Source organism: Thamnophis elegans, chromosome 1, assembly GCF_009769535.1.
Source record: "Thamnophis elegans isolate rThaEle1 chromosome 1, rThaEle1.pri, whole genome shotgun sequence".
NCBI classification, from domain to species: domain Eukaryota; kingdom Metazoa; phylum Chordata; class Lepidosauria; order Squamata; family Colubridae; genus Thamnophis; species Thamnophis elegans.
The window spans coordinates 120069505-120095420 of NC_045541.1; the positions used below are offsets into that span (position 1 = coordinate 120069505).

General features: G+C 39.3%; 1 protein-coding gene across 1 annotated transcript in view; it reads left to right on the forward strand.

Annotated features, from left to right (window-relative positions):
* Nucleotides 1-25916, forward strand: part of AVEN (apoptosis and caspase activation inhibitor) — a 134411-nt gene that overhangs the window by 94650 nt on the left and 13845 nt on the right. Inside the window, exon 3 of the mRNA XM_032229953.1 lies at nucleotides 24475-24545. Within this exon, the coding sequence (XP_032085844.1) occupies nucleotides 24475-24545 (71 nt within the window). The remainder of the gene's footprint in view (nucleotides 1-24474; nucleotides 24546-25916) is intronic.

Consider the following 25916-nt stretch of genomic DNA (forward strand, 5'->3'; position numbering starts at 1 on the left):
CTTCTGAAAATACTAATAATGTTTAGAATTCTGTGTGGAATTCTGTGTACAAAATTGCATGTTGCAGAACAACGAAACTAAGGCAGATAAGAATCAACTATCTTCCCACTTAAATAAGAACAACAGAGTGGCAAGACTGCTTTCAAAATAAAGTGAAATGGACTTACTAAAGAAGGGAAAGGAATAATTCCTGAGCTCTGCTGATTAGCAGATACTTATTGGACCAATAAACTATTATGAACTGGGTCTTTGTTAATACTGCCTAATATAGAAATTGTAATGGTAGTGGTGAAATAGGGCATTAAACATTAACTTTAGTTTACACATTAAAGTTCTATTGGAAAATAGGACTCTGATCAAGATAGTTTTAACATTAGAATCCTTCAGTGTCTTTGTTCTGGCATTTTAGTCCATTCAAACAGGGAGGAAGATGCAAATCATATTAGAACTTAAAATGTAAATGTAAACATAGAGGTTCCCCTTGCACATATGTGCTAGTCATTCCCGACTCAAGGGGGTGGTGCTCAAAGTCGAAGGGTCAGCGCTATCCAAAGATTTCTCCATTATTATGTAGCCGGTATGACTAAACACTGAAGGCGCGTGGAACACTGTTATCTTCCCACCAAGTTTTTCTACATGCATTGTTTTACTTGCTGGGACAAGTAACGGGAGCTCACTCCATTACACGGCGCTAGGGATTCAAACCGCCAAACTGCCGATCTTTCTGATCGACAAGCTCAGCATCTTAGCCACCTCCCTATTTTATTGTCACTTTGAATGTATACCAATCGGCATACATTGAAATAAAATTTCATTGCATACTGCTTTCAAAGTGTCTCTAGCTCTAATATACACTACATAAACATGACAAAATAAATCAATACAAAATTATGCATATACCCACATATATTATACGACACAGAGAAACAACACTTTAAAAATGTTTTATTTTAAATGTTTCGTATTCAGTTCATGGGAAGAGAACTTGCGATTCATTAAAAACTGATGCTGGAGATGGCAGGATAGAGTATGATTTCAGTCAACCTGTTTATGAGAAACACAAAGAGAGCACAATTATGAATTTAGGCATTTGTTCATTAGCTGATAAAAAGAACTTTGATAGAAATCCTTGATCCTGAAAATAGCAGGTGAAAGATCAGATTAGCTAGCATAAGTTCTGAACTATTAATGCATTAATATTTACTGGCTTGTAAAAAATTCTTATTGTTTTGGAGGTAGCACCAATTCTTTTCATAACTTTCAGTATTATTCTGCCAAGGTAGGTGTGTGTGTCTCATTTTGTGATCAGAATAATGTTGTCATACCCCCCTCCCAATCTTGTACTTGCTGCTTTCACCTTTGGGATGAAAACAGAAATGCTGACAGACCCTATTGAAACATAGCTAGGTTTTTTTTTTTTCATCATGAGCTAAACATTTGCCTGATACAGTAAAGACTAAAAATATAAATTCAGTAAGTTAATAATTCAATTTACCTCATGAAAAATAAAATAAACAAAGATCTATAGTAATAACCACACGTGGGACTGGAATTTCTGTCGTAGGTTGATTTGTTGAAAAGTAAGTCATCATGTGACTGGATCCTAATTTTAAGCAAATCAATCAATTAAGTGAATCAAGCAGTTGCTGAGTGAATCTGGCTTCCTCAGTTGGCTTTGCTTATTGAAAGATAGCAGGAAAGATCACAAATTATTATCACGTGATTGTAAGATGCTGGTTGCCAAGCTCCTAAATTGTGATCATGTGACTGGGAGTAGTGCAACAGATGGAACTTTGAGGATGGGTCATAAGACACTTTTTCCGAGGCCACTGTAACTTTGAACTATAGTTAAACAAACGGTTGCAAATTGAAGACTACTTGTAGAAAGAAATGATAAAAAGTGAAAGTTAAACTTGCCAATCCCAATAGCTAAAATCTTAGTAACAATTTTTTCTCTAAGTCTTCAAAAAAAATAAAACAAAATCCAAGAAAAGCTTAGCAAAAAGGAAGTAAATGACAAGTGCCGTAAGTTCAGAAAATAATGGTTATTATCTTACATCTAAATAAATAAACTATTTAAATAAATAAATCTATGTAAGCATTTGACCTTATGAATATATTAAAAGATAAGATCAACCTCTGGCTTTTAGTAAGTTGTCTTTTCATATATTCATTGAAATATGTTTCTTAATTATGTAGTCTATATCATAGCTCATTAATATTAATTGTGTTTAAATTTGTCATAACTTTCTATGCCGAATAGTGTCACTGGTTTAAGATTCAGGAAATGCATTATGTCTGAGAAAATTGAGTTTTAAATTGTATTTCCTTATAATAAAGGATACAATATGCACCTCTTATTTTTAAATATCTAAATTTATATCACAATCTCCTGATTATATAAAGGATATGATGATGTCAAAATACCGAAGAAACAAGCTTCTCATGGTGATCCACCAGCTATCAATAGGCAGTACTTGAATCAGGTGTGAGGACTTTAGAATCATCTCTTGCAGCTTACGAGTCTTAAAACAGAAAAAGGACTAGTTGGAACTGATATTCCTGAAATGTAAATGTGAAACTTTCCCCCAAAAGCGGATAGGTAATATTTATGGTAATACTTTGTGTTAAAAATCTGCTAGAATAGTATTGCAACAAATCCACAGATAAAGAGCCTAGTAAGTTAATTTTGTTTTTAGGTATAGCATGCAATATTGGATAATGGTAAAGCAAATTAGTATATTTCTCAAATAGAAGCCCCCTGGCTTGAATAGATAATTTGCCGTGGCACACTCCAAGGAGAAAAACCATACAGTTGGAACTTGACCTCAAAAAGACTGATATAAGGGAAGCCAAACCCAAGGGTTGATAAATGGGAGATACAAATTCAGTGTTGGCCAGTAAATTACAGATGGGGATCCAGAGGTCTCTATCTCCCAGAATTCCACTCTTGAGTTTGTTTGTTTGTTTATTGCCCATCTTACACAAAAGATAGATATAAATATACTCAAAACATAAATAAAACAAGACAAATGTTATGATCCAAGATGGGGAGAGCTGGGTAGCATATGGGGAAGTGGAATCTGTTGTTAATCAATCAACTACCTCCATTGAGATGCTCCAACGAAATGCTGTTGGGGATATAATTCAAAGCTTTTTAAGTTTTCTTTATTAATTTGAATCTGTTCCTTAATGTTTACTGGGGTAGACCGCTATATTCTTTGTATTCATTAGCATAAAATTGATTGACAGTAATAATTTTCTTGTTCTTATCAGAAGTCTCAGTCTGTGTTAGTACATCCTCAAATGGGAATTGTCTTGCCTTTCTGGCTAAAGATGCCATCATCAGTTTGTAAGATTATTGTTGCAAAGCCATTGTTTCAGTTTAGAGATAGTTTCCTCTCGTGGAACAAAAAATTTATCAGATCTGTTCCTTTCATTTCGCTTCTAAAATCCTTATATAAAAGGTTTGTTTGCCAATGTGAAGCTTTGAGCACACTGGGGAGAAAACTTGGATTCTGTTCCTTTCCTATAAATGTTATCTCTGTTACTTTTTCTGTCAAAAGCTGTGTTTTTTATATTTTACAAAGAGAGAGAGCGAGAGAGAGAGAGATTGTCCTTATGATGACATTATTTACAATTTTAAAGAAATATTTTCATTTTAATTAAGATAAAGAAATTGTGTACCTTCTGATAAAATGACATCTTTTTAAAGAGAGGGCATAAGGCAGCTATTTCTTCCAAAGCAAATTGATATACTTGACACTGGATAATTTTACGTTCTGTTTCTTTCTCTTGACCTCATTCAGGGCTGTCAAGTTATTTTGCCTTGGAAGGGCATTCATGGTGCTGATCATGGATGTTACCTGATGAAGCCTGGGGCATTTTCACTTGCTTTTTTATAATTAATAGAAAATGCAAAAATAGAATGTCTTTCTTTAGTTGCACCTTTCAGCACCATTCCCATTTTTTTTACTGATAGCTTAGAATAAATAGCGCATAGTTGTAGGGAGATCATTATTTTGCTGAAGATTGTAATGAGCTTTATTGAAATTATCTATTACCATCCAAACAGTGAATAAATATTCCTTACCTGTACAATCCTATAGTTTGTGATCAGATCAACTTTCTTATTGTTTCTGTAATTCTTTCAGCAGCTACCATGAAACCATGAATTTGTATGTGCAAATTTTCACCCCAAGGACTGATCGGTGTGTACCTATGTGTTGTATGTATGTTTTGTTCTCCCCTGGTGCATGGTAGCCTAGTGATTAAGATTCAAGGCTTTTCAATGAAAAGGCTGGCAGTTCGAGACCCTCATAACAGGGTGAGCTCCTGTTTCTGCCTCAGTTCCTGCCAATCTAGTAGTTCAAAAGCCTGCAAGTGTAAGTAGATAAATAGATATCACTTTAGCGGGCAGGTAACAGCATTCCGTGTATAGTCATGACAGTCATATGCAGTGATGGGATTCAGCCAGTTCGCACCTATTCAGGAGAACCTGTTGTTAACTTTCTAAGCAGTTCAGAGAACTAGTTGTTGGAAGAAATCTTATTTTGTTTTTTACACTTTACAGGGCTAATCCTGTAAGGAAGGCAGGAAGGAAACATTCTGGTGTTGTTTCTAGCCTAATCTTTATTGCCCTGCTTACAGAAACTGCCTCTCCATCTAACCCTTATTACATTGTAACAGCTAAGGTGAAGCGCCCATCACCTGAGTGACATTGAGTTGGTCACTCCCACACCATCACATGAACACCAAGCCACTACCATCTGGTCTTTAGGGCAGAGAACCAGCTGTTAAATTATTTGAATCCCACACTGGTCACATGACCACAGAAGCATCTTCAGACAACACTGGTTCTCTTGACTAGGAAAGAAAGATGAGCACTGCTTTCTAAAGTAGACACAACTGAACAGAGGACACCTTTACTCCCCTCCCCCCGACAGTTATGTTTATGGGTATATTGAGAAGTACAGGGCTGATTGCTCATGCAATCATTCTTGGTAATATGATCAGGAGGGAGAAGAGAGCACATCTTAGAATGAATATTTGGACACTTTCTGAGTCACTGATTAACTTTTTCCATAGGGATACATCGATTTTTTTTCCCTGCAATTTTTTCTCTGCAGCTCTAAGCCTTCTCCTGTCCATTTTTAATCTGACTTTTCTCACCATAACAAATGGGTCCTATTCTGTTCTGGTTTCTGAGAATTAATCTGCTGGAGATGGATAGAATTCTATGCAATTTGACACAATTTATTTCCAGCGGTCCACTAACTTGAGAAAAATCAAACATAAGCTGGCAGGAAGACCACATGAAAGACATTTAGCCCTTTGCCAACATAAACATTAAGTTATATATATATCTTACTCTCCACTGAGAATTGGGCCATAATTTCAGCTCTTTGGAGTATAATCCAGAACAGAATAATCTGGAAATAGGAACTCAAAGGACAATTTCTCTTTATAGAAAAGTTTGAACTGCTTACCCATGAACATTATGAAACAAGTTGTTCATTATTCTGTCTCCCAAACGTTTATTGGACTTCTAAAAGTACAACAATCTTCAGTTCTGCTCGCTTTATGATTACTAGTTTTCAAGTTTCCTTTGTAATGTAGAGACTATAGAAATGGTTCAGAGGGTTGTGTTAACAGCATTTACTCTACCAATTGTTTTCCCCTTTCTCCCATTAGATGTTTTGGATAAAGTTCTGAGTCACTAGATATGCACTAGATTTAGCTTTTTCTATGAGTCATAAGGAAGCTGAGATAGGTATGGAAAATACTGCTGACAGGTTTGGCTTAGGAAACTGCATTGTAATGAAGTCTGGGTGAGCTAGATAGTCAAAATATATTAGTTTTGTTTTGGTTATTTTCAGAACTGCTTTCTTAATTTCTATAAATAGTGGAGCTGTGCAAAACTTTGAAGGGGCGATTTCCTTCCGTGAAAGTTCATGCGAGTTGCTCCTTCAATCTGTCGTGCGAAAACAAAAGCGAAGTTTTGTTTTAAGATACTTTAAAATCAAAGAAAAACAGTTGTGTTGCATTGCTGCAAGTGTTTATCCAGTAATTCCAATCGTCTGTTATCAAAATCTACTTGCACCTCCAGAAAGCAGCAGATAAAGCCTCAAGGTGACAACACATGTGTCCCTAAGAGGAATCACTTCATCTCAATCATAAAAAGCACTTTAGCAAAATTAGCCTATTTGCTTTATTAATGTGAAGTGTTTGTGTTATTAATCCAGTCATCAAAAAATAAATTGCATGCTGCTTTATCAGTTCAGTGGCACATCCAGTGACCAACCATATGCAATCAGGAACCTCAGACACATGCACAGGAAGATCATATCCCTCCTCTTCTGTTGCTTTTTAACACATAGGAGGATATGCTGCCTCTTATTCAAAATATGATAGCCCAGTCCTGAATTGATTTGCTCAATTCAATTTAAAATCACTTTAGAATTTGTAGTCGCCACCACATCCTACAACTGTCTGCCAGCAAAACATGCAGCCCTGCAGCAGGCTGGTCCTTTGCTGTTTCCAGAGCAGGCCCATGGGCCAGATCTAAACACTCTGTGGGCCGGATCTGGCTCCCGGGTCTTGAGTTTGACATCCCTGTTGTAAACCGTACTTGCTTCGATCATAGCCAGGCATGCTTCCTAAGTATATAATTTCCAATATGCTGATCTAATTTTAATCAAGATGGTCAAGACACTGGGCTTGTTGGCTGGAAAAGTGACAGCTCAGATTCAAGACCTGATTATTGCATGGCGGAATGAGCGGCAGTCTTTGCCTATCTCCTGCTCACCTAACCGTTTGAAAGCATGCAAATGTGGGTAGATAAACAATGTGGGGAGGAAACAATGCTTTGCGATGTCATGCTGGCCACTGCAGTAATGTCTTTGGACAGCACTGGCTCATGGCTTTGAAACAGAGATAAGTGCTTCCCTGCCATAGTCTGCAACAACTAGCGATAAAATCACTAGAGATTTTTAACGAATTCCTTTCAACTAATTTTTACCTTTCTTCTAGTATGCTCAATTGTTGCTTTCATGCAAAACAGTAGGCAGAAGCATGTTTTCATAAACTATAATTTTTTACTTTGTTTTTAAAGAAAACTGATTTCTTACCTTTATTTATTACCTAAAGGGCATCTGTATGCATTTCTCCAACAATCTTTGTCTCCCTCCTTTCCTATCTTTACTAAACATTCTAATAAGGAATAAAAATTCATCTCTTGGGTATATCTTTTTCCATTTATACATATTCATTTTATTTTGTACCATCCAAGCTGCCTACAAAATAAGTTAAAATATTAATTGTTCCTCAGTTTTCCCTGTCAGATGCAACTACTTTGGCCTTTGGTACATTTAACATTAACTATATACAGTCTGGGTTTTCAGCCAATAAAACATTATCATCTGCATACAAAAGTACATGCAGAGTTGTTTTCCCAACTACTTGCTGGAAGCATTTCTTGCATATTTACCCATAAATGCATTCAATCATGTATGAGATGTGATCCACCCAGGCTGGGTTCTGGCCAACTTTACTGGCAGTTTGCTCTTGCGCGCGCTGTGTGCACATACACAGTTCAATTAAATTTGTTCTGAGCATACACAGAACGTAAAAACAAGATGGCGCCGCAGACTGGAGAACTGGTTCGGGGGCATGGCAGGCCTGGATCGCTGGAACTGGCAACGACCCAGGACTGCCACGCCCCTGAACTGGTTCTCTGATCTGAGGCGCCATCTGCTGGTTCCAGCGACCCACACCACACCACTACTGGTTCGGTCAAACCGGGCAGAACCCACCTCTGGATCCACCCTTGTCTTACTCAGGGTTACAGTATTACATTCTCATTATGCATTCCTTTTATTCTCATCTACAATTTACTTCCAATTTAGCAACCAATCTTTAAAATCATATTTACACAAAAGATTTCATAATTCATGCCTATTGGTTTTGTAGTATATTTCTATAAATCAGCAAAGACAACTTCCAGTAGTGACGTCTCCTGTAAGTGTTTGGCCCAGATGAAAGCCACACTGAATTTCCCAAAGGTTGCTCATTGTGTAGTCTTGTTCAGTCAGGATTCTGCCAAAAATCTTCCCAGGCACATTGCGTAAACCAATTCCTTGGTGGTTTCTGCATTCACTCCTGCTAACATTGTCTTTGTGCAGAGCAAGAATAATATCTTTCGGTCATCCGGTATGAGTGCGCACACACAACACACAGCTCCTTCACAGCTCCTACAAAGCAAACATCATCACATTTTAATTTTTTTCCAGTTAAACCCCCTACCTGCACTCAAAGGTGCTTTTTCTTCTTCAAAAGGAGCTAGACTGTTTTTTCCTTGAAAAAGAAGAACAAAATGTTTCGCTTCTCATCCAAGAGTTGTGATTGTGGGAGGCATGGAAGATACCCCCCACATCCAGTCTCAACTGTCAGTACCTATCCTTCCAATCTCCACACCATCACAACTGATGAAGCTTCTTGGATGAGAAGCAAAACATTTTGTTCTTCTTCCTCAAGCAAAAAAAAACCAGTCTGGTTGCCTTTTGAAAAAGCACTTTTGAAACAACTTTGCCTTGGATGACTGAGAATCTCCACAGACTCACTTTATCTGCATTATTAACATTTTATAAAATTTCCACAGCATTTGGGATATGCTTTTCATATTTTTTACTTGACCCCGAATATTTATTGCACTTGTTTCAGTTCGATTCATCAACATATCTAATAATTCTATATAACCCTCTGAAATATTATCTGCAGTGTTCCTCATAGCCATTTAATTCCAAATCATTTCATCACCTTGTTAAAAATCCATTTGTCCTGGTTGAAGGGTTAATGCTTAGCCCTCTTCATTCATTTCTAAATACATTTTTAAAAAGAAATTCTATAAAACTCTCCATATTTTCACTACTTCATTTTACCAATTAACTTTCCCCCATGTATTTCATTAAGTTATTCTTTTTACTCCATTCTAAGCAGCTTCCATGTCCTCTTTCTTTAGATGCACTCTACATTTATTCAGTTGGGAGACTTAATCTGTCAAGATATTAAAACTGTCAAGATATTTTCGTCCATGGTTAGTACATTCAGTTCATGTTTTCAGTTTTGTTTCTTTCATTTCACTCTTTTTCTTCTACATCCAGTTTTTCCAAAGATCTACTCTTGGCACTACAAAGGAAAGAAATACCCAGAATGTCCCTTCATTCTTGTATCCTTTATGAATTCTCACAATCTATAATCATAAACTACAGTCACTATTTGAAATACTTTTTAATAAGTAGATATTCACCTGAAACCATCCTCATTCATTTTGAGTCTCCAAATTGTTTCATTCCCACTCATCCATTCATATCATCTTGAGAACATTTGTGTGTGTGTGTGTTTATGTGTATATATTTATGTATATAAGGTAAAGATTCCCCTTGTCTTCTTGACTCTAAGGGTTGGTGTTCATCTCCGTTTCAAAGCTGAAGAGCCAGCGCTATTTGAAGATTTCTCCGTGGTCATGTGGCCAGCATGACTAAAGTTCGAAGGCGCACAGAATGCTGTTACCTTCCCACCAAAGGTGGTCCCTATTTTTCTACTTGCATTTTTTACATGCTTTCGAACTGCTAGGTTGGCAGAAGCTGAGACAAATAACGGGAGCTCAGTCCATTACACAGCGCTAGGGATTTGAACCGCCCAACTGCCAACCTTTCTGATCGACAAGCTCAGCGTCTTAGCCACTGAGCCATCATATCCCTTATGTATGTATATATTTACTATTTAATATAGGTATAAATTTAGATCTACTGTGTGGTATGGAAATCTATAGTATAATAGCATGCTTTGTAAATGTTGGGCAACCCAGAACAAATGTGAAACATTAGCTGCATGACACCAAACTACTTAAATATTTTAGGTTTATACCCCAATTAATTATTCATAAAAAAATCTATATATGAGCCTGCAGACACTGCTAGTGCCATCAGTTTAGAAAATAACCTTAGATCTGACTAAAATTATCAATAATTGCTATAAAGACTAGCTGTTTCAAAATGTCCAAATTCCATTTTATACTATTTGATTTGGCATATAGCAAAAAAATAAACATATCTGTATTTGTGCAAAAAGTCTAGGGTCAATTCAAAATAGGCAATATAACAGCGAAAGGGTGTTAGATTACAAATTTGAAATAGTTCTTGGATGCTTTTCAATAAAGGCAATTCATGTCAATAGAAAAACAAGTAATCATCAGTGCGCAGGAAATGGGCTCCAAAACTGTTAGGGAATGTCATTCCGCCATGACCTCAAAAAGCTATTATCTATCAATGCAAATGCACTCTTAAAACCTAATTTCAAAGTTTGAAAAAAAAGAAACAAGTTTTGACACCTGAGCTTTATCTCTTTTTCTATTTTTTGATCATTCTAAGCAAAAGGATATGCATATTCAGTACAAGAAATAAAAAGATAGAAAATCTTACAGAATTAGAGCTTTAATTATCATGATGAATATATTTTCTAAAGTATTCACCATAAGTTGTAATTGTTTTCATGTGGATGAAATATGAGGATTTTTTTGTAATTTTTTAAAATGTCATAACATTATCAACATTTGAAGAATGCTTATTTAAAAGTAAAGTAATTGTGTCCAAACTTTTAATTTAAGGACCAAGAACTGATCATGAAAACAGGAAAAAGCTCTTTTTGCTGTTCAGTCACTAGGTTGTATCCTATTCTTTGCAACTCAGTTGCACACTAGATCTCCCTCTCCTCCACTGTCTCCTGCAATTTGCTCAAATTCATGTTCATTGTGTCAATGAACTATTTAACATCTCCTCTTCGGCTGTCCTCTTCTACTTTTGTTTTCAATCTTTCCCAATATCAGGGTCTCTTCCAATGAGTTCTACAATAATACCTTATTCAAACTAAAATTACCAAAAACACTAGAGTATTCTTGGGCGTTTGGCATTCACACCAATCAGCTATCAATAGACACATAGCAATAAAACATATGTGTGCACCATTCAAGAAACAATAAAAGGAAACAAAAAGACCGGAATATATCCTCTTGATCAAACCAACACTGAACAATCAAGCAGAAAACAATGCCCTAATCAAGAATCTATCAAGGAGAAACATTACCCCACCACCAACATTGGCATGGCAAGCTACCTTATATAAACTCAACACTTGCCTACATTGCTGATGTTATCTAGTTGAGTAATGAAACATCTGCAAGCAAACAATGAAGCTCAGAGAGCATCCAAGAACTCTTAAATTATGCTTTATAAATTCTAAAATTTCTGAAGAGTATTGATGATTTATAAGTGGATTGATATAATATGTTTGTCAACTTGGGAAATTTTTCTGACCCGCTCCCTTTTATTCGGGCATTGGTTGGAACCCTGACAATGTTAGGGTGACAATGCCAACTTAGTTCTTTTCGTTCTAAACTTTTTTAGAAGAACTTGGAAATATATATAATACTGAATATACCACTGAATGTTGCTGTAGTTTTCTTTTATTCTATGGAAGGAGAAGTGGTCAGCAGCACTTGAAGTGTATAGAGGAAGTACTAAAGCTTCAGAAATGCAGCTTGCAGAATTGTGTGATGAGGCGAGAGAGACAGGATAGCTTGAAGAGCTTTTATCCAAAAGGTCACCAAAAGTTAGCTATGACTTGATGGATCATAACAGCAAAGTTGTTAATACTGCCAAAGAAAAAGGTGACCGACTCATTGTACTTACAAAGAGCCAGGCAATTTCAAAGTACAAATATTCTGATTGTTCTGATCTCTCAGAATTGTTCAGTCATGGGTTTCTCTAAGCAGATATTTGAATATTTGAAAACTAAGATAATTCACATATATTGTAGAAGGGTAAGAATTCTTTAATCTACTGGCTAGCAATTTCAGCTGTTAAAACTATTGTTAAGAAGTAATAATTACATGGAAATATTAAAGTCAAGACTAGATCTTGAGCCTTGGTGGCACAGTGCTTAGAATGCAGTACTGCAGGCTACTTCTGCTGACTGTCGGCTGCCTGCAATTTGGCAGTTCAAATCCTACCAGGCTCAAGGTTGATTCAGCCTTCCATCCTACCAAGGTGGGTAAAATGAGGACCTAAATTGTTGGGGGCAATATGCTGACTCTGTAAACCGCTTACAGAGGGCTGTAAAGCAGTATATAAGTCTAAGTGCTATTGCTGTTGCTATCTGGAGAGCAAGAAAAACCTTTGATAGAACTGCCTGATAAGTATTCAGATCTGTAAAACAGAACCCACACATAGAAATAGCAATAGCATTTAGACTTATGTACTGCTTCATAGCGCTTCACAGCACTCTACTTACAATTTACAGAGTGAACATATTGCCCCCAACAATCTGGGTCCTTATTTTACTGACCTCGGAAGGATTGAGGGCTGAGTCAACCTTCAGCCAGTCAGGATCGAACTTCTGGCAGTGGGCAGAATAAACCTGCAATACTGCTTTCTAACCATTGCGTCATCACAGATCACCACAGCCCCTTTAAAATAGTGGTCTGAGGGTCCACAGCATAGTAGTGCATATATAGCACTGATCTGTTTGAGGAGATTTACCTTTTTTTCTGAACTCATCTCAAAATAATTGTTTAAAGTATGAAAAACAAAACTTTATAAACCTGAAATGTTTTGAAACAAAGTGTTTTGGGTTGACAAAACAAGCATTGAATGGCTTGCCTTGGCCATCACTGCAAAGGAAACATTTGGGAATAAAAGGATGAAGCATTTGAAGAGAAGAACACCTTGGCAGCCATTAAGGCCTCAGCTGTTTCTGTTGTGCTTTGGCTCTGTGGGGCAATAAATAGCATAAGAAATATTGTAGAAATAGAAAGAAGAATTAATTAAATATCAATATTTTGTAGAAGCTAATGCCCCACTGTTAGTGAAGATGCTGAACTTGAAAAGAGAGTACCGTATTTTCACCCATATAACCCGCGGGTTATATGCGTTTTTTACATGCACAGCGCCCCCTGCGGGGTATAAAAGTGGGCGGGGTATACGTAAAATATTTTACACAGATTAACTAAAGGGAGACCTTGGGACCACCACTTTCCTCGCGGCAGTGGGCTGGCTGGGCGGCTCGGGCTCCTTTTCAACCTTTTCCTGCTTGGGTTTCGGGACGCCTTTGTGAAAACCCCACCCCTGGCTATGGGTGAAGTGACCAGGAAGAAGCAGGAGGTGAGAGGAAGCCCGGATTCTGCAGCCCCTCGCCTTCTCTGGGCTTGGAAGTCCGGCAGGAAGGGAAGGGGAGGAGGCGGCGGCGCGGCTGTGGCTCCGTTTTCACACACACACACACACACACACCCCTCCCTTCTTCTGCTTTGCTCTGTGAAAGGGCTTCACTGCCGAAGCATTTTGGTTTAAAAAAAAAAAACACCGTCCCTTTCTCTCTCCAGTTAACAGGGCCAACCCAAGTGGTGCATTTTATCTGGGAGACGACACACACAGACACACACACACACACACACACACACACACGACACGTGCGGCAGGAGGAGCGGCGTCCTCCGCGCTCTCGGCTGCCACAAACGCCACGCAATGAGGGAATCTCCTTTTGGGGGTGTGTGTGAGATGCTGACAGAAAAAGGGCAAGCAGTGGCCGTGTGAGGCGGCCTTGAGAGCTCCAAACGACCTACCGTACTGGCTGGCGAGGTTAGTTCTCTAAAGGCCGTTGAAAGCTCCGGGGAAACCCCTTTTTCCGCCCTCGGAGCCCCCGGTGCTTCCTCAAACCCCCCCACACTTTTTCCTCTTTGGTTCACCCCACCCCCGCCCTCAAGGGCCCGGGACTCTGGGAAAGTGTGCAGCTGGGGGGCTGGGGAGGAGAGAGCGTCTACCGTTCCTCACGGGAGGCACTTCGAGCCCCGCCGTATCTGAGAGGCTCTTAGTCGTCGGTGTGGGAGAGGAGAGAAAGGTTAAAATGTTTTTGAAACATAAAAAGAATCCTTTGTGGGCAAACTTAAAGCTGCTGGGCTGCACGGGCTTGCTGTAAATTGAGGGCATGTTTTGCCTTTATTTATTTTGCCGCCTCCCCTTCCCTTCCTCGGAGGGGAACGCTCGGAGCAACAGGGACCCCCGCCTCGTTAAAGCCGCATCCGACGCTTCACCTACAAACGATCCCGATTCTCCCGCGTCCTTCCTTCCTTCCCTCCCTTCAATGTCCCGTACTCTTCCTATAAAGAGAAGGGAAGCGTGACAAACTCCGGGCAGGAGATGGGCTCGTGTAGAGGTACCAGAAGTTTAACCGTTTCACCTAAGCCACAGCTCGTCCTCTCTTGGGACAGCCTTCCGCCGACATTAAAACGATGCGTGAACTTGCGAAAAACTGTGGCAGGCATGGAGGGGAGGGAGGGAGCGAAAAAAGAAGCCAGAAACGGATATTTTCTCCCTCTCGTGAAGGGGGGAGGATCTGGTGCTTTCCGGCTCGGGCTCCTTTTCTCCCTTTTCCTGCTTGGGTTTCGGGACGCCTTCGTGAAAACCCCACCCCTGGCTATGGGCGAAGCGACCAGGAAGAAGCAGGAGGTGAGAGGAAGCCCGGATTCTGCAGCCCCTCGCCTTCTCTGGGCTTGGAAGTCCGGCAGGAAGGGGAGGAGGCGGCGGCGCGGCTGTGGCTCCGTTTTCACACACACACACACCCCTCCCTTCTTCTGCTTTGCTCTGTGAAAGGGCTTCACTGCCGAAGCATTTTGGTTTTAAAAAAAAAAACACCGTCCCTTTCTCTCTCCAGTTAACAGGGCCAACCCAAGTGGTGCATTTTATCTGGGAGACGACACACACAGACACACACACGACACGTGCGGCAGGAGGAGCGGCGTCCTCCGCGCTCTCGGCTGCCACAAACGCCACGCAACGAGGGAATCTCCTTTTGGGGGGGTGAGGCGCTGACAGAAAAAGGGCAAGCAGTGGCCGTGTGAGGTGGCCTTGAGAGCTCCAAACGACCTACCATACTCCGTTTTCACACACACACACACACCTCCCTTCTTCTGCTTTGCTCTGTGAAAGGGCTTCACTGCCGAAGCATTTTGGTTTAAAAAAAACAACAACACCGTCCCTTTCTCCAGTTAACAGGGCCAACCCAAGTGGTGCATTTTATCTGGGAGACGACACACACACAGGAAAGAGTGCAGCTGGGGGGCTGGGGAGGAGAGAGCATCTACCGTTCCTCACGGGAGGCACTTCGAGCCCCGCCGTATCTGAGAGGCTCTTAGTCGCCGAGCGTTTTTTTTTTTAAACCGAAGGGCTCGGGGCTGAGGGCAGAAGAAGGGCGACGGTCGTTAACGCTGTCCACCTGAACCTCGCCGCATCCGGCTCTTTAACGAGGCGGGGGTCCCTTTTGCTCCGAGCGTTTGCAAAACTGTGGCTCTGGGAACTATAAAACAAGTTTGGAGGCTCCGTCGTCGCCTCTGCCGCTTCCTCGCTCTGCCAACTGGCTGGGTGTCGAGAAGGTGCCAAAGAGGAAGAGATCAAATGAATCACCCGAACAATAACAAAGGAGCGGAGAAAGCACCAGATCCCCCCCCTTCACGAGAGGGAGAAAATATCCGTTTCTCGCTTCTTTTTTCGCTCCCTCCCTCCAGTTTTTCGCAAGTTGTCCCAAGAGAGGACGAGCTGCCGCTTCCTCGCTCTGAAGGGAGGGAAGGAAGAACGCGGGAGAATCGGGATCGTTTGTAGGTGAAGCGTCGGATGTGGCTTTAACGAGGCGGGGGTCCCTTTTGCTCCGAGCGTTCCCCTCCAAGGAAGGGAAGGGGAGGCGGCAAAATAAATAAAGGCAAAACATGCCCTCAATTTACAGCAAGCCCGTGCAGCCCAGTAGCTTTAAGTTTGCCCACAAAGGATTCTTTTTATGTTTCAAAAACATTTTAACCTTTCTCTCCTCTCCCACACCGACGACTAAGAGCCTCTCAGATACGGCGGGGCTCGAAGTGCCTCCCGTGAGGAACGGTAGACGCTCTCTCCTCCCCAGCCCCCCAGCTGCACACTTTCCCAGAGTCCTGGGCCCTTGAGGGCGGGGGTGGGGTGAACCAAAGAGGAAAAAGTGTGGGGGGGGTTGAGGAAGCACCGGGAGCTCCGAGGGCGGAAAAAGGGGTTTCCCCGGAGCTTTCAACGGCCTTTAGAGAACTAACCTCGCCAGCCAGTACGGTAGGTCGTTTGGAGCTCTCAAGGCCGCCTCACACGGCCACTGCTTGCCCTTTTTCTGTCAGCATCTCACCCCCCCCCAAAAGGAGATTCCCTCGTTGCGTGGCGTCTCCCAGATAAAATGCACCACTTGGGTTGGCCCTGTTAACTGGAGAGAGAAAGGGACGGTGTTTTTTTTTTTTAAACCAAAATGCTTCGGCAGTGAAGCCCTTTCACAGAGCAAAGCAGAAGAAGGGAGGTGTGTGTGTGTGTGTGTGTGAAAACGGAGCCACAGCCGTGCCGCCGCCTCCTCCCCTTCCCTTCCTGCCGGACCTCCAAGCCCAGAGAAGGCTTCCTCTCACCTCCTGCTTCTTCCTGGTCACTTCGCCCATAGCCAGGGGTGGGGTTTTCACGAAGGCGTCCCGAAACCCAAGCATTTTTTTTCCTATTGAATTTCAAGATCTCTCCCTTGAGTTGAGTTCCTCCAACCCCTCCCCAGCTCGCCCAGGCTTTCTCCTCCGATTGGTTTTAATGGGTAGGTCCGATGGAATAGCGCTAATGTAATGTTTGCCGATGGCTTACTCATTGCGGGTTATATAAGTGGGCGGGGTATACGGGAAACATTTTACACGATCTTGAAAATCTGCAGGTTATTCGCGTGGGTGGGTTATTTGCGTGGGCGGGTTATATGGGTGAAAATACGGTAGATATTTCAGCAAGGCAATGACCAAGAAGATATCTGCAAATCAATCATGAAATGTTTACAGGAAAAAAATTGTAAAGATTTTAAGATGGTCTTCTCTTGAATATTCTTGAAAATCCGTGGGGAGACTGCAAACGTGTAGCGTGTGAATAGAGATCTAAGAATATTTCTCAACTAGAAAAGTATGGAAAAAAGGAAAAGCAAGAATAGAAATATTTGTCTGGTTATATGAAATATTTCAAAAGCTGTTGTTTCTGCCAAAGGCAATCTTGCGTAATATTGACTGAAAGGATATCCCAAATCTGTACCTGCCATGTTCATATTTTCTTACTTTGAACCTGGAAGCAATTGTACATAAATAGGGTGGATTCAAATTTTCAGAAAGATGTTGTGTTTACATTTATACCATGTAGAGACTGTGTCACCTTTTGTTAAGTTGGAGATTTTTGAAATATACCTTTTGACAAAGGTACCGGAAACAGGCATTCAATTGCATATGGTGGAATCTTTCAGCAAAGACCTTTATGTGAATGATGAAGAGGATGATTAAATGTCCTTCTTTATTTGAGAGCCATTCCTGATCTTACAATATGTCCATGAACAGGACTAAACAGGTCAAGTCTCTGTAACCCAGGGGTCTTTGTACATTATGTTCAAACAAATTGAAAATGAAGCATGAGAAATAAATAATTTAATGTTTAATAAGGGTTCAGGAGATTGCAACTTAGCAATGTTGAACAAATATTTAAAGTATCCTATAATGAAATCTATATCTGCATATTGAAATTTCTGGATAGTTATGCAGAAAAGAAAATCATACTGACAAAAATAAGATTGAAAAATTCTCACCATCTGGAGTATCGGCTACAATTTGTGAATAGCACATGCCAGTTGGTTTGGGAAGAATTATTTCAAAAGTTTTTTTTTTTACTCTGTACTCTATGGATTAAAAACAATTCATAACACAAATAACAACTACAAACAGAACTTTTTAATCAAAATTAAATATGTAAATATATTCAATACAATATTTACATATTTAATTTTTAATTAAAAAGCGGTACTTTTTATGCTGTGCTGTTAAGTAGCATAGATAAGGTAAGGGCAGATACCTGCATTGCTTTTCCTGCAACATACTGGAGCTTAGCTGAATGTCACCTTGTTTTAACAGATTTTCATTTTGACTGATGAGTTTTATGGAACATCTAAGTAGATTGGGACTACCCTTTCATTTTCTCTTTGTTGTACCTTTCTTCCCTTTCAATCAAAGATAGTCAGGAGATATAGAATTAGGCGTATTTTGCAGGGAACATAATATTCAGACAATGAATTATCTGTCAAATTTAAAAGAGCATCTTTTTCAGGTATAGCCGTAAACAGTGACGTGCGGTGAGGTTTATGGCATATGAGGCACAGTGGTGGGTTTCAATTTTTATTTAGACTTGTGGACTTCAACTCCCAGAATTCCACAGCCAGGCATGCTCAGTTCCGATTTAAAGCGACATTTGTTTTTCTCCTTTGCAAAAGAAATTTCCTTTTTTCTTCTCCCTTCCCCTCCTTCCTCCCTCTCTCCCTTCCGCCCTCCCCCCTCTCTCAAACACACACACACACACAAGTTGGATTGGACTATCTTTCCTACCCCCTTCCCTCTCTCACCCACTCTCTCAAACAAACACACACACACACACACACACACACACACACACAGAGTTGGATTGGAGGGAGAGCACCAGCGAGGAGGCCACAGGAGGAGGCAGGAAGCCAGTCAAAAAGCCATACTGGAGCACACATACTTTCCCCCAGCCCCGGAAGGTTCCAGCCCAGCTTCACTGATTACAGGTTTGAAAAGGCAACGTGGCTCTGCCTGCAATCAAACTACACTTGGGGAGGGAGAGCACAAGCAAGCCAGGGTCCTTCCCTCCAGCCTTTGCCCAAAGCCCCGCACCAGGAGGATGAAGTTTAAATTCCCCCCTCCCTCCGACCCACACGTACCTTTTCCAGCTGTTTCAGAGAGGATTTCAACTCTACTCTTGCCTTGGACCCTCTGAAGAAGTCTTGCCCAAACGAGCGCCCTCTACTATGAGGCAGGAGAACTGCGTGCCTCACCTACATCAGGAATTTTTAGGCTTTTAATCCTTGCTTAACTCTGCTCGAGTGATCATAAAACGCCTAAAAAGACTAGATGAGGCACGCAGTTCTTATGCCTCATAGTAGAGGGCGCTTTTTAGAGGCTTTTTTAAACAGTTAAGCAGAGTCATCCACAGTGAGGCAGCAACTAGCTCAGCCTGACCTCAGCTCTCGTCTTTTTCTTTTTACATTTTTTTTCCTTTTCATGATGGGAGTGGTGAGGCTGTGCCTCCTCTGCCTCACCTGACTCCACGTCACTGGCTGTAAACAATCATCTGTGTGTGTGTGTGTGTGTGTTTGTGTGTGTGTGTGTATAGATATATGTATGTGTATGCATATGTATATGTGTATATAAACACACAAACACATATGCATATTCACAAATTAAAAACAAGTACTTAGCATTAGTATATCTCAAAAAGTCAAAACTATGTGGCACAAGATAGAACTAGTCACAACCCCCCCACCCCAAAAAATTAATAAAAGCAAATACAAGGTCCTCTACAAGCAATTTCTGGCACTCTATGCAAGAAAATGTGTTAAAAAACACATTGAACTCCAATCTTAATTCATATAGGTATAGAGGTTTATTCATATTTTTAGTTCTCAAAAAAGGAAGTCCTATCCAGTATTTCTATAAGCACTACACCCCCCCAATCAATTATAGCAAGATCAAAAATTAGATCTGAAAAAGTTTTTTTTTTTAACAAAAACACCCTGCCTGCCTGCCAATGAAAACAATTATCTGATCTTTACTGATTTTTGCTTGAACATAAGGGTGGCTGTTGGCTGCATAATGAAGTAAACTAATGGCCTATAGTGGTTCTTAACTGCATGAATTGCATTCACATTAAACAAACAAAAGCTAAGAGCATGCAGAGAGTGCAGACACAGATAACTGTTCTTCAAACGATCCAAGGCTGTTTTTTGCAATTTTAGATGCATTCTGAAGCCAGGTATCATTCGCTTCCAAGATCATAGGCAGGTAGCATGTACCCAAAAGCTCAAGAAGTGGATATTGTATTATTAGCCTTTACATTTGTAGAACCTTAATTGTGTTGGCTACATTGCTGTGAAGCATATACAATAGTGCATACACACATATATAAATGCTAAATGCAATTCATCCACTCACATGTAGTAATTTACAGGGGTAGTAGGTGCGTAGCTGTGAAAAGTCATCCTCACTTTTTATTTTTTACAAATGAAACTCTCTCATCAAGTTGGATCGATAGCAGCAGGGACATGACAGCTAGGATGAAAAAATTTGGACAATACCACCGCAAATGGCCCAAAACCCCTAACCAAATTATAGGACCTGAAACAGGTAGAAGACTTCAAAGCAACTTATTTTCTACCAGCCTCAGAACGAAACATGGAAAACATCTGTTTAGTTCGAAACCAGCGGAGTTGAAATGGCTGCTGAAATTAGAATGTTTCAATCTCAACATGAAATACTGATTGGAATTGAAATGAACATTGGTATTAATTATTTTATTTCTTCCATATCTAACCATGAACTCTAGAACTCTGGTTTTGGTTGGTTTAAAAGTGAATTTAGCTAATATCAGAACCCAGGAATCTAATTTATTTGGGTCTCAGTTCATTTAAAGAGTTAAAATGAGATATAAATGTCTGTTACCCACTTCTGAATGTGAGAATATGAAAAGAAGAGACTGAACACATGCTTTGGTTTTTTCCCCAAAACAATTTTCATGTTGCTTTAATTTCCAATTACTTTTACCTGGAATTTTAAAAAATGATGATTTTTAAATTTGAAACAACTTCACAGCTTATTGTCCAATAGTTTATTAATATTTATGGAGTAACATGAAATTATTTTAGTGCTAAGAGTTTTTTAAAGATAATTAGTTAGACCACATTTCCATTAAACTAATTTATGCTAAATGTGCTTCTGCACTTATTGCTTCTTTATTTGATAAACTTCCTCTGTGATATTATGTACTACCCTTAATGAAAATGTCTATTGTGATATCACTGTCAGTCAAGAGGTTATCCTTCTGTAGTCAATTGACAAATTAGCAGATAGTGTAGTTTTTATTTCTCAACTCCAATATTGAAAAAACAAAAAATTAGCAACATAACCTAACTACTTGTTTTCTAAAGGACAGGAATTGCAGAATTTGTACAAAAAGTGTACAAAGCAATTTTAATCAATACATTTCACCATCTTTGAAAATCAAGAACATTACATAAAAATGCAAGACAGGTTGACTTTTTAAAAAATTTTAGTCAACAAAACAACCTAAATAACTCAGAACTGCTATATCTATATGTGTTTGTCCAATGATTAGAACTAAATAGCCTATTTATAGATAAGTATCGCATAACCTTACATTCGTACTGCAGTAACCTTTCAGAGCTCTGCTTGAGAAGTCACTTGTGAGTTAGTAGAAATCTAATTATTTGTGAGCAATTTTTCTATGATTGTCAAAGCAAACCCACTGTAAATATATGTATCTCAAACATAATCTCAGGAGACAATCAGCTGTGCCTTGGCTGAGAGTAGAGAAACAATTATCTGGTCGTAATCTGAAATATGTGCCAATGTAGTTTTGTTCTCAACTCAAAACCTCCATTGTATTTGGAAGGGACCTATTTCCAGTTTTTACAGTATTTCAAAGATTCAGTATAACCAACCATCTTTTTCGTTCATTTTGTAATAATTCCCTGAGGTTTAATAGTGTAGGTTAAGAAGTAACTACCATGAAATGCTCATTAACTGAGAGCATTTGAGGTCACACATGCCGCTAAATAAGTCAGCTTAATGCCCTGGAACTGCTAAGAATCAGACACATATATCTTTGAGGGTAGAGGCAAAATGAAACTATATTGCAGCATTTTTACATAGACATGGAGGCAGATTGGTCTACCAACATGTGTGTGTGTGTGTGTGTGTGTGTGTGTGTGTGTGTGTGTATTTACCATCATCATCTGCGAAATACCTACTGTGATGCTAGTCATTGACTTCTGTTGCATTCTGTATTTTTCAATTGGCAGAAAATTCAACTGTTAGTTTTCTTCCATCACCTAGATAAGAGGTGTTTCTTTTAAGTTGTGTTTTCACAATTGTTACGACCCACCTGCTCTAGGATGTTATATATGAAAAGCTAAAGATCTGTAGACAATAATTAGTACAATAACTTACTAGGATCCTAACAGATTTTAGAATTAATGACGTTAGAACTTCTCTTGTTTGCTGGTTTTCTGCAAGCAGGCTCATGTCTAGAAAATGCAGGTTTTAATTAAAATCTTTAATAGTGCTATTGGGGCTTTCACTTCTTATTTTTTAAAACCTGCATAAAATTCTTTTGTGAACAGAAACGCACTGTTTTAATATGATAGTGTATTTGTGCAAAATGCTTTCATCCTTTATGATGTTAATTGAAAACTGGCTTATATCTTAAATGATTTCTAGTAACTATTTTCGATTAAGTTATACAATGCATAAAAACCAAGGTATGCTAAAGCACTATTGGCGAAACAATACAGCCAAAGAAATTGCAGCTGCAATTTTTAAAAATAATTGAAAAAGGAACAGAAGATGGATGATCCAAACTCTGTTTTAGTCAGGGTTTAGTTAATCTCATGGGCACCGATGGCAAAGAAGGAGTTAAGAAGGAATCAAACATTTTGCTAGCAACTGTTATCATTTGTTAGTTTTACAAAGTGTGTTATTTTGCAAATGTGTTCAGATCCAGAATGGAAAGAAAATAATGTGAAATATTTTACACTTTGTCTGATGGAAAACACACTCTTTACCACAAGGGGATTCAAACCAAAGTTTAACTTTCTGTCTCCTCAGATTCGCTGCAGAACTTCAGAAGATGTGATGAGAAAAGTGTAGATAGCAATAGCAATAGCACTTAGACTTATATACCACTTCAGAGCCCTCTCTAAGTGGTTTACAGAGTCAGCCTCTTGCCCCCAACAATCTGGGTGCCCCCAACAATCTGGGTCCTCATTTTACTGACTTTGGAAGGATGGAAGGCTTGAGCCTGTGGGACTTGAACTGCTGAACTGCTGGCAATCAGCAGAAGTAGCCTGCACTCTAACCACTGCTCCACCACGGCTCTTGATAGCCTCAAAGGAATTTAAAGCTGATAATTTTCCAGTTCAACATGGGGCGGGGGGGAGAGAGAAGAGTAAAAAGTATGATTTATAACTGATTGCAGTAACTTCCAATCATAGGGTACAAGTAATCCTTGACTTACAATAGTTCATTTAGTGACTATTCAAAGTTACATGTCATTGAAAAAAGTGACATGACCATTTTTCACACTAACAACCTTAGTAATAGCCCCATGATCATATGATCAAAATTCAGATGCATGGCAACTGGTTCATAGTTGTGACCGTTACTGTGTCCCAAGGTCATGTGATCACCTTTTGTGTCCTTCTGACAAGCAAAGTGAATGGGGAAGCCAGATTCACTTAACAACCGTGTTACTAACTTATCAACTGCAGCGATTCACTTAATAACTGTGGCGAGAAAAGTCAACACTTCACTTAACAAATGTCTCACTTAACAACAGAAATGTTGGGCTCAATTGTGGTCATACGTCGAGGACTACTGTAACTTTTCCCTTTTTTCCTTTTCAGTCATAGTGATATCAGAAAGAATTCAAACATGGTAGACAGTACATGGTTTAAAAATGCAAAAATACATTACAAAAAAAACACATGAAGTAACATAATAGTTATCAATCTCTCCTTCCACCAGAAGACAGGGCAGGAATTGCTTTCTCCCTTGTGGAGAAATTCTGTCTCTGCCTCTATCTGGGAATGTTTCATCCCTCAAAAATGCAGTGATCATTCTGTTCTCTCAAAAGTTAAATGTATTATAGCAGTTCATTCATTTCCCTCTGATTGTTAACATAATTCAACAGGTCTTCTGAAGCAAGGTTTTGCTTTACTCCTGAACCAATATGTGGCATGCTGGAAGTGTTTCAATTAAACAATGCTAGTTCAGAAGCACACAAACCGGAACACAAACTTTGTCTTTAATGTACACTGCTAATTGATGAAGTTTTCTTCAAACAGAATAAAAGCTATTTCACTGAATTAAGTTATGCTAGTTTTAATTTTTTCTGGATGCTGCATAAAGCATGTAGTATGCTCTATATTTTGCGAAATGTACTGTATTTTCCTAAGAGAAGGAGTTTCCTGTTAGTTTGCAACATGGACTATCCCACATGTGCTTTCTTTCAGCCTGAAAGACAATAAACACGGAATCTGGAAGCATAATAAGAGGCTGAACTAGAACTCTTATTCTGCTAACTGGTCCTTATTCTTACCAACACCTTACATTCTTGCCATTTTTATCATTGTGATTGCTGTCTTGAATAGCCTGAAACAGGGAATGAGATATTATTTGTGTATCATGCTTGATTTTTCTTCATTAATGTAACTTTATCAGTCATTTCTGATAAATGGGAAGCCTATTCAACTTAAATGTCATTTTGTTTTCAGGAGATTCCTTTACCCAATTCAGATTTGCTGAAGAAAAAGAATGGATTTCAGAAAACCTTTGCCCAAAGCAGGTAATGGAGAACAAGTCTTTCTTTTAAAATTGTTGTGTATCTTTTTAACATTTCATTATTTCCATGGCAGTTAATAAATATCTACAGTATATACTACTAAAACTCTTATTTAATTGCAATATAATATCTCTGGTAATATTCCTTATTAAGTACCTCATGATGCAATTGACAAGGTTTTGGCACAAAAAAAGATCTATTAATATTTTACTACTCTAGGAAACCTATTCAATGCTGGTGTTTTTCTGCTTGGCATTTTAATATTATTTGTTTAATGTCTTCATCAGATAGTGGAACAAATAATAATTGTTTTTGTGTCTCATCTGTGTGTAATAGGTTTATGTGTATGGAGATTCTCAATCATCCAGGTTATGCCCCAGAAGCGCTTTTCAAAAAGCAACTGGTGTTTTTTTCCTTAAAAGGGTTTTGTTTCTCTTCCAAGAAGCTTCTTCGGTTCTGGCTGAAGGGAAAGGGTTTATATTCTTTGCAGTCATTGGCATTCTGAAAGTCAGTTGTTAGTTCTCTGACAGTCATTGAGGCCACTTACGGTGGTTATCTGTTCCTCAGTGTCACCTGAATCAGAATGCAAATGGGTGTGGAATCTCCATAGGAATACTGAAAGGATTTTGTTATAGATAGGAGGTAGGTGGTATTATATTCCTCCCCATTTGTTAAGAGAGAGCTGTTCACTTTTAACATAGTTGGGTTTTTTTGACCCCTCTTTCAGCTTAGTGGTTCCCTCTGTCCAGAATGTGAACTTTGCTGTTTTCAAAAGAGTTACCTTTGTCTTTCAGATATAGGTTTATCTATATACTACTGAAATTATTGTGTCTGTAACCTTTAAAATTGAGTGAAATAGTGCATTATCACAGGACAACAATTTTTGATTCAAACTACCTCAAATGGACTACCTTATAGAATGAATCCAAAATCCGAGACCTACAACTCCCAAGGAAATGAAATTTGAGACAGTTGTATCTGCTGAAATGTTACTGGATGCTGCTACAATCACGCGATCTGCATTTTCAATGTTTTGTGACAGTTTCCCAGCTGCCTTCACAATCCCTCATTCTGTCCCCCACCAGCAGCAGCCACATACCTGTCTGCTGGGAAGGGAAAAGGAAAGAAGGAAGGAAGGTTGGAAGATTTCTAATGTTCCCTTACCAGCTTCCCACAAGAGAATTCAATGCGAAGGTGGTTAGAAGTCATTCCTGTTCTGTCTGCTTTTTTGCTCACCTGTGGTCATTCTGTTTCTCTATTTAGGTAAGGATTTTTTTTTTTCTGAAATGATGACCCAATGGTGCATGGGTTGTTTAATACCTGTAAAACAGATGAAAGCATAATATTGTTTCAGGCATCATCTTAAAACAATAG